Source organism: Heterocephalus glaber, unplaced genomic scaffold (assembly GCF_053883595.1).
Source record: "Heterocephalus glaber isolate CG9 unplaced genomic scaffold, H.glaber_assembly_v1.0 deba00001523, whole genome shotgun sequence".
In the NCBI taxonomy this organism is placed as follows: Eukaryota; Metazoa; Chordata; class Mammalia; order Rodentia; family Bathyergidae; genus Heterocephalus; species Heterocephalus glaber.
Window position 1 is genome coordinate 1,922,435 of NW_028258327.1, and position 9,680 is coordinate 1,932,114.

Below are 9,680 nucleotides of genomic sequence, written 5' to 3' on the forward strand. Positions count from 1 at the left end.
GAGTATTAATTACACTCAATATTAAATATATTACTTATTAATATATTTTGAGTCATCTTTATGTAATTGGTATGTAACATACCAATTTATTTTTTCCTTCTTAATAAAAAGGTATATTTATATAATCAGTGAATTTAACAATAAAAAATAAACAGAGGTAACAAGAAGCCTAAAAAGAGTCAACAATATCTTCAAGAAAAGGTTTGCCATTTAAAAACACAAACTTTTCTGGGTGTGATGGCACTTGCGAGGTTGAGGCAGGAGGGTTGGCATGAGTTTGAGGCCAGCCTGGGCTCTATAGTGAGTTCAAGGCCAGCCTCAACTACATACTGAGACCCTGTCTCAAAAAACAGAAACAAAACAAAAAAAAGACACAAACTTTTATTGCTTTTCAACAATCTTTCTCATAATAAATGTTGTAAATATGATTGGTTCAGTAGGCCAGCTTTTCAGGACAACAGTAAGTGCAGTCTGAAAGAAATCATCCCAAATTTTGTTGACGCTTCCAGCATGTTAGTGTGGAGTCCATGGAGCTCTGTGATAAAACAGGAAATCTCCCAAAAGTGACTTCCGGCCACGCTTCCTGCCCCCAGCCCAGGTCACTCAGCTCATCCAGCTAAACTCTGAGGGGCAGGAGAGTAGCTTCCTCCTCCTCTGTGCCATCAAAGCTCTGGGGTTTAGATCTACAAGGAGGGGGAGAGAGGAGAATCTTAGTATCTCTAGTCTTTTTAGGTACACATTACGATCACATTCATCACTGGGAATTTGTACCTGTACATGGTATATCTTAGTACTTTTTCCCCATTCCCCTTCCCTCCCTTCCATCCCTCCACCCCTCCCTATTTACAAAAAACTTTGTTTCTGTTTTTTCCTTCTTTTCTCCTATTTTTCCCCTTCTTTCCTTCTAGTCTTTAAAAATCACCCAGTGCCTCCATCTCTAACAAGTTAGCATCTTAAAAAGTGTCTACAAGTAACGAGCCTCCAGGTGCCCAGAACTCTGCTAAGTGGGAGAATGGATGCGGAACAGTATTTCATTTCAGTTTCCACAAGATAACCTGGAAAGACAGAAAACAGTCCAAATGCTGGGCGTACCTTCTTCTAGAGTCTTCCAGGAAGTAAAACAAGCCCATCGCTAATCCCTTTGATGCAATGAAAGACACTGGTTAGTGTAAATCCTCAAGTTCAGTTTCTCCAAAATGTAACAAAAGTGGAAAAAAAATCGATACGTTACTCACACTAGTCAGAGGCCACAAGCCTCCACAAGCTGCTGCCCACTCAAATCCAATTTTCTCATACAGAAATCCACCCAGCATTGGTCCTATGAAGGTACTAGCAGTGGAAAGAAAGCTAAATGAGTATTAAACAGCAGAAAAAATAATTACTGAATTGAAGTTGCATGATCCCACAGTCACAGGTCTTCTTTAATTGTTACTTTAAGTACTGAATTTAAAAGTCAACTTTGGGGCCAGGGATTTAGCTCAGGGGTGCTGCACCTGCCTCACAAGCACAAGGTCCTGAGTTTGATCCCCAGTATGGAAAACAAAACAAAACAAAAACAAAAAAGTCAATTCTGAATGTGAGAAACTAAAAGTGTAAATGAGGACCACAATGTATAATAGCTATTGTGAAATAAGAAGAAAATGTTCAAAGGGGAACGGGAACTAGGGAGGGGCAGCTAGGGAAAGGAAGGAAGGGAAAGAAAAAAATGAAAAAATGGAAACAAATCTTACGCAAATAGAGACAGGTGGAGGAGTGGAATGGAGGGAAGGGGAATGGGAAAAATAAGAACCAAGATGTGTCATGTACAGGTACAAATTCCCAATGATGAATGTGATCACAATGTATACCTAAAATGTACCAATAAACTTAATGAATAAAAAAATATTTTAAAGGTCAATTCTGGCTTAGCAATACTTATAAGACAATAATTCTAGGACTGAGGCTGTAACTCAGTGGTACAGTGCTTGTCTACCATGCATGACGCCCTAGGTTCAATCCCTAACACTACAAAAATAAATAAATAAAAATAAGAAAGCAAAGAATAGAAAGAAAAAAAGTCTACTCAATAATGACGATGTTTTAAAATTTTAAACAGTTCTCAACAAGAACTTCATTGGAAAAGTTGGTGGCTTACAGAGAAATAAAAGGATGACAAATGTTCAAAACTATGTATCTTTTTTCTCAGTATTTGCATATAATATAACTCAATTGAATATATATTAATTCCCTATACACAGCATTGCATTGCTCAAACATATTTACCCTTCTGGTATAATGAAAGGTAAAAACTAATAAATACATGAATAAATTTTAAATCTAAGACATACTTTTTAAAGGATCTTACAAGTAACATAAATAAGACAGTGTATATGAAACCATTTTGCTTAAGTTTTTGTTTTTGTTTTGTTTTTTGTACCGGGGATTGAACTCAGGACCTTGCGCTTTCGAGGCAGGCCGTGGCACCAGTGAGCTAAATCCACGACTATGTTTTGTTTTGTTTTTGAGACAAGTTCCCGCTATGTAGCTCAGGCTGGCCTTAAATTTACTATGTAGCCTAAGCTAAACCTGGAACTTGCAGCAATTCTCCTGCCTCAGCCTCCCAAGTGCTGGGATCACAGGTGTGCACCACCATGCCCAGCTTGCTTAGGTATTAAATTGGCTGTTAAAGCTACATTTTGGAGTCAGAAGGTGTGGATTAGAATTCTTGATCTGCCCTGTTTTTAAGAATCTCATGTAACTTTTTTCTTTTGCTTTTCTTTTTTCTCTAGTTTTTATTTTTTATTAGTCCATGTTCCAGTACATAAAGACTATGTTCCTTGTGGGGTGTTGGTGGTGTATATGAAACATCTTATTTCTGTTTTTCAACCCCTTACCCTCTCTCTCCCCCTCCCTTCATCTATTAATCCTCTTCCCCATGAGAAGGATCTTCCTACTTCTTATTATCAATCCTTATTTTGCTCTGTATTTATATTTTGTGTTCCTCATATAAGAGAAACTATGTGATATTTAAGTTTATGTGTCTGATTTAGTCCACTTAACATTGTGGTCTCCAGGTGCATTCATTCTCCTACAAATGACTCAAATCTATCCTTCTTTCTGGCAGAACAGTACTCTATCATATACAAGTAGCACATTTTCTTTATCCATTCATCTACTGATGAACATAGAGGCTGCTTCCAAGATTTAGCCATCATGAATTGTGCTGCTATAAACATGGGTATGCATGTAATATGATGACTCAAAAGTGGGGCTTTCCGGAAGTGATTGGATCATGGGGGCGTGATAGTCAGCAGTGGATTCGTCCTTGATGAGTTTATAGCTAAAGGCAATGTTGGAAGGTGAGGGCTGATTGGAGGAGGGGGTCGCTGGGGGCGTGGCTTGGAAGGGTCTATTCCCCTCCCACTTTGATCTCTGCTTCCTGCTGCCCCGCCATAAGCAACCTCCTCTGCCACGCCCCTACCACACCCTCTGCCACGCCCTCCACTAGGCACCTGCCCTGGAGCCAGCCCACTATATACTGGAACCAGGACAGACTGCCAGCAAAAATAAACCTTTCCTTCTCTGAATGACGGGTATCGGGTATTGGGTCTCAGCGACAAGACAGTACCTAAGACGCCAGCATGTGCTATTATTTGATTTGATCATGGCCATTCTCTCCGGAGTAAGATGACATCTTAGAGTGGTTTTAACTTGCATTTTTTAATGGCCAGAGCTGGTGAACATTTTTCATGTATTTATTGGCCATCTGTGGCATTCTAACATCCCCATTCTGGGTGTAAAATGGAAACAGTGTTTTCCGTCTTGCAGGTGGGGACGACACTCAGTGAGTACTCACCCTGCAGACCACATTGCACTAGTGAGGCCTGATACAAGTCCCAGTGTACTTAATCCCTCTTCAAACCCATTTTCACTGTAAAGAGAGACATGAGAGTATCCATTATGAAAAGGAAAGATTTTATGACAGAGATTTTAAGATAAACCAAAGAAAATCACTCTACACAGCGTAGCACACTAGGGCTGGGGATGTAGCTCAGTGGCAGAGCGTGTGCTTAGCATGCAGAAGGTCCGGGCTTGGATCCCTGCACTTAAAAACAAACCACCCCCAAAACAAAGAAACAAATCGAAGTCAAAGAGATGTTTCATGACTTGTAAAATAATTTTTCTAAAATACGCTTCTATTAAATCAATTAGATATAGTAACACCATAATCATTTGTATTAAATGCTTATAAAACATATAATTATCTGCTCCTTACGTTGAGATGAAGATGTCAAAGGACAATGGGGGCTTGCATCACCTGCCACTTAACAGAGGGACCCTGGGCAGGCGACAGAAGCCCAGCCACCCTGCGCTGTCAGTGCATCTGCTCCACACAAGAAGGAAAATTCAAAGGTTCTCCACTCCACTTCAGCTTTTACAAACTGCTTCTACACCAAGGTACAAACCAAGCAAAGTATCCATCTTCAACTTATTTTGACCATTAGTGGAATAATATTCCTGTATATTAACATTTGTATGATCATATTATTATTTATAGGATTTCTGTTGCAATATTTATATTCTTTAAACACACGATGGTTTGGGGGAAAGTCTCTACATCCTAAGAAACTGAAAGATTCAAACAGCCCGTGACACTCACTGCTCTTCACAGCGAAGCTCTTCAGGGAGCAGGCATCACTTACTATGCACAGCTGAGGACCTCCAGGAAGGTCGGAATTGTGCTCATCCCAGCAGCGACGCCATTGACTACCAATATCAGCACCAGCAGCCACATCTGACTGTGAAACAATTTTGGAAAAGAAAAAAACCTTTAGCCTTTAAGAGGCACAAAACTTCACACTGGGGAAGCCAGGGTCCCAGCGAAGCTGGTTTCACAGATTAGGTGACCAGCCTCAGTCTCATTCTTGTCCAGCCCATTCCACTGGGCAAGATCACCTTCAGCTCCTTCTATCTGTGGGGAGCGGGGAGAACCCAGCTCATCCCTGAGATACCATCACCCATCACACCTATCCCACCAGTCACATGCTAGCAGTCAATCTGTCTTCTCACCATACAGAAGCCTCTCAAGATGGGTTGAAAGATCAATACTAACACTGTTCATTCAGTAACTGGGCTCTGAAATTCAATTAACTGAATAAGCCAAAGAAGGGAAAGGTGAAAGGCAGAGACAAAGCTAACATGTGTATCAGGGTGAGCACGATGCCAGTTACTCATATATCTGATCTCATTTAGTCCTTGTGCTCTATCAGTGCTATGGATAAGAAAATTGAGGCTCTTGGAAGTTAAGGGATTTGCTCAAGTTCGCAATAATAGTAGTGGCAAAGCCAAAGTTCAAACCCAAGACTGAAAGGCTCTGAAATCCCTCTTTTTCCATATCATGTTTCATCCTAGAATTTTGTGAAAAGGCCCCGGAAACTCATTTTAACAAATAAAGTATGTCAAGCAAGCTTTCATAAGCAGCTACTACATGCTAAAGATGACAAAAAACAAACATGATTTGGTTCCTGTCTCAAAAGAACAGTAGAAAAAACAAAAATTTATTCTAAGAACTATCAATCAAAGATGGGTAGCAACAAATGCTGTTTTAAGAATAAGTACAAATAAGTATGTGATGGAAATACAAAGAGACAACAAGCATTTTCCTTGTGCAGTGAAGATTTTATGCATTCTTATTTGTTTCAGCCAATGATAGTCTAACCATTCAAAATAGGCCTAAATCAAAGTAATTATTCAATTACTTATTATGGTTAAAACACTAAGCTATGCCGGCATTATAGCAAAACATTTAAAATTAATTCCTCCTGCTATTTAACCAAAAGCATAAAAGGGAAACGATTACCTTTTAATGTGCACGATTGGGGTAGGTCCTAAGAGCATGAAGCACACTGCTGTGATTAAGTTGCCAAAAACCAGAAGCCACTTCCTCAGGTACTAGAGAAGAGAAAACACCTGAGACACTCTCAGAGGTAAGAAGCCTCCTTGTTCCAACAGTATGAAAAACCATTAAAGCATAGAAGTCATGATATCCAAAAATCAAAACACGTTCAAGAAAACGACATTCTACATTTAAGAGGAAATAAGTGGATAATGAACTCAAAAGCAAGGACAATCCACCACAGGCTGGGAGTGAGCAAGGAACAGGATTCCTTAGAAAGGAAACACACTGCAGATTATTGTACATGATGAACTATTTCGAATGGCTAACAACTTACAAAGCAGATACAATACCTAGAAAAATCATACTCTGAAAAAGTACTGAATGCCTACGCCTCCTCGCCATGGATGTGTTAAACCCTAACACCCGGTGTGACGGTACTGGGTGTGGGGCTGTGGAATGCAATTGGGTCATGAAGGTGGGGCCCTCACCAATGGGGGCCCCAGGGAGCCTCCTTGCCCCTTCTTCCATGAGTTACAGGGAAAGGGCCACCTCCTATAAATCAGGAAATCAGCCGGGCATGGTGGCACACACCTCTAATCCCAGCACTCAGGAGGCTGAGGCAGGTGGATAGCAGCAAGTTCGAGGCCAGTCTGGGCTACATAGTGAGACACTGTCTCAAAAAACCCAAAATAATTAATAATAATAATAATAAAAAAATCAATCAAGAAATGAGCCTTTACCAGAAAACAAATCACTAGTGTCTGATCTTGGACCTCCAATGCTTTAGAGTTGTAACAAATAACTTTCTATTCTTATTTATGATGTTTTGTTATGGAAGTTTGAGCAGCCTGAGATAGTATTCGATAAAATTATACCTTATAAACTATTTCAGGTGAAAAGTTACAGCGTTACAGTATCTGTTCAGTTATTTAAGACTATGTCTTAAAAACCCAGCTCAAAAGTTGTTCAAGCCAATACCATTTTGGCACTCGAGGTAGTAAGTAATCCCACATACACAGCAGCATCTTGATACATATGGGAGTCTGTCTAAAGAAAAGGGAAAAATGCAAAAATAACCACAAAAGCTACAAAAGAAGCCACAGAAATTTGAGATTTCATAACATCGCTAGTTCTGTATATCAGTTAGCTACACTGAATGGATTTTATCTCACTGAAAGAGAAGAGAAGGGATTTTCTGATAAGATGGGGATGGAGTATTCCACACACATCTACCTCACCAGTCTTCCCTCTCTCCCAGGACAAGCTGTCTCCTCCTAAAGCAAATCTCTCACTTGACACAGTCCCATAATAACCTCTACAACTGCACCCAGTTGTTAAGCTCAATCCATTTTATTTTTCATCAGGAAGCCTTTCCCTTTAGAAACTCTAAACCAATCATTTTCAACAGTTGTAGCAAAGCACTCTTCTCATCCCCCAAGAAGCAGTTAAAGGTGAGCTTGCTCAGGGTGATGGCTGAGTTTGGAAAACTCTGGAATCTCTCCTTCAATCAAATTGTCTTTGTCAGTGAAAACCAATGGACCTTAAGTGTTTTAGAGAAATAGTTGGAAAATCACTGATCTAAATGCGTAAAAGGAAAAATGAGGTGCACTTACTGGCATTTTGTCACTTAGCAGGCCAAACAGCGGTGAAGAAATGGTATAGGACAGTGCCAGTCCCAGGAAGACCAACCCCAGGTATCCAGCGGGTAAATTAAACTGGAAAAGAATTTCTATATTAAACTGACACGGTTAAGTGGTTAAGTCATTTTTTGAAAATGACTTCAGCTTTCTTTAGCTTTTATTATGATGGTGAATCTACTAATAACACTCAGCATATCACATCTTAGTCCTTTATACTTCCCTTTTTCCCCTTCTCCTTCCCCTCTCCCTCCCTGGATTACCTTCCCATCTGCAAAAGGTTACTTCCTGTTTCCTCTCTTCTTGTATTTTGTTCTTTATATTATTTACACTTTGGGTTTCTCACATTAGAGAAAACATTACATTGTTCTGTTTTCAAAAATATCTATGAGCAAAAGTCTATGATATCAAACTTTTGGAATTCAATATTTCTTTTTCAGCACTAGAAGAGAGTCTTGGTTTCTTTCTCCCATCCCAGATTAACATAGTCCATAGTCATCTGTTTGGATCAAACAGCCTAAAAGAGTACAATGGACCCAGAGGGGAATCTATGAGACAAGGTGGGCACCTCACACTAACTAAGCTCATGAGAAGCCCTAATTCCTGGCCAGAAGTCCAACAAATGGAGGGAACCTGTCCTTGTTAGACGGCATGAATGATGCCCAAGTCTGACCTACAATGACACGAGCAGGGTCTTGGAAAGAAGGACGCCAATGTGTTGGCCACTAGTGAAAGGATTCTTTCTTCCTTACTGAAGCAGATCCTGAATCCACTGAATCTTGTCTGTGGCGGTTAGGGAGGAGTTTCAACCTGCTTGGCTTTGGGATCCATCTAGGCAACTAGTGGAGTGCACTTCTAGGTGTGTCTGCTGGGTCTTGGAGGTGTGGGTTTGGGCTCTGTGTCTGCTCCGTCATCCCTTTCTCTCTGGCACTGCGTCCCAGCCGCCATGATCTAGCATCTCTGTTCCACCACACTCTTCCACCGTGTCTCTGCCTTGGACCCAGTAGACCATGGACCAAAACCGTGAGCAAAATTAAACCTCTCCTCTTTTAAGGTGTAGGGTTTGGGTATTTTGTCTCAGGTACAAAAAATTAGTAACAAAATGTCCCTAGCTCCTAAGGACATCAGAGAGGGCAGGCACAGGCACACTGGGGTGCAGTTCCCAGTCCACTTCCCGCTCTCAGCCACTCAAAGGACTTTCTCTAAGGAAAGGCCTAAAAGCAAGCAATTGTGCCCATCTGCTCCAAAGCAGAGCTTCAGGAATCAGGCCACTTACCTTGCTCAGGACAAAGAGAGACAGAATAGGGTCAAGGAAGCCAAAGCACAAGCTCATAGAGATGAGGGTGAAGGATATAAGGCTGACCTTGGGTAACATGACAAGTTTCCAGAATGAGTGTTCACCTGGATCAGACTCTTTGGGAATCAACATGAAAAAAAAAGAGAGAGAGGGAGAGAGAGAGAGAAGGAAATGATAGCAACTAACATCTTTTCACTTTATCTTTTAACTTATTTTGTAAATTAAAACTGCTAGTAACAAAATTTAACTTCACCTCTGAAATTGCCTCAAATTGTATAGGATTTACATTTGCATGTGAGTTATTTGAATCTAGACACCATATTCAATTTCATTTAAAAAAATTCACCAATCCAATGTGAGTGGGAGATGAGACCCAGGATATGCAAGGTTTGATTTGGCCCAGGGAAATGCATCGCCAGTGCTGTACCAAGGAACAATCTGTGGGCACGTGCTCAAGGAGGAACTTACCTTCACTGTTTTAAAAAGAAATAATTCTCTGTCTGTTGGCAAAGCAAACTCTGGATTGAAAGGGGTGCTGTGGATCCTATGGAAATTACTTTTAGCATTCACATCAGGTGAGTTCCAAACTCACGTCCTATCACTCTCCCAACAGTGACCCAATTTCTTCACTGTTCCAACCATCAGATTTCACCACGTCCAGGCCTCCAGCTACACTGCAGGCCCCCTTCTTGTTTCCCTGCTAACTCTTCAAATTCTACTCAATCTACAAGGTCTGGCTCCGGCCCTAATTCTTCCACAAATTGTACCTTTTTCTTCTTTCCTACTGTACTTCTAAGCTATGCTTCATAATAATTAAACACTAAAATAACATTTCCCTTTGTATTTTTTACTATTGTTTGGTGGCTTT

General features: G+C 40.5%; 1 protein-coding gene across 1 annotated transcript; it reads right to left on the reverse strand.

The window, feature by feature from the left end:
• Positions 1–362: 362 nt before the first annotated feature.
• Positions 363–8,948, reverse strand: Slc18b1 (solute carrier family 18 member B1). Its single transcript, XM_021252382.2, has 8 exons — positions 8,792–8,948; positions 7,492–7,593; positions 5,840–5,931; positions 4,683–4,778; positions 3,836–3,910; positions 1,236–1,329; positions 1,093–1,139; positions 363–683 (listed from the first exon to the last, which is right to left on the reverse strand). Exons 1-8 carry the CDS (start codon positions 8,942–8,944, stop codon positions 617–619), a joined length of 726 nt encoding a protein of 241 aa, XP_021108041.2. The 5' UTR covers positions 8,945–8,948; the 3' UTR covers positions 363–616.
• Positions 8,949–9,680: the final 732 nt, after the last annotated feature.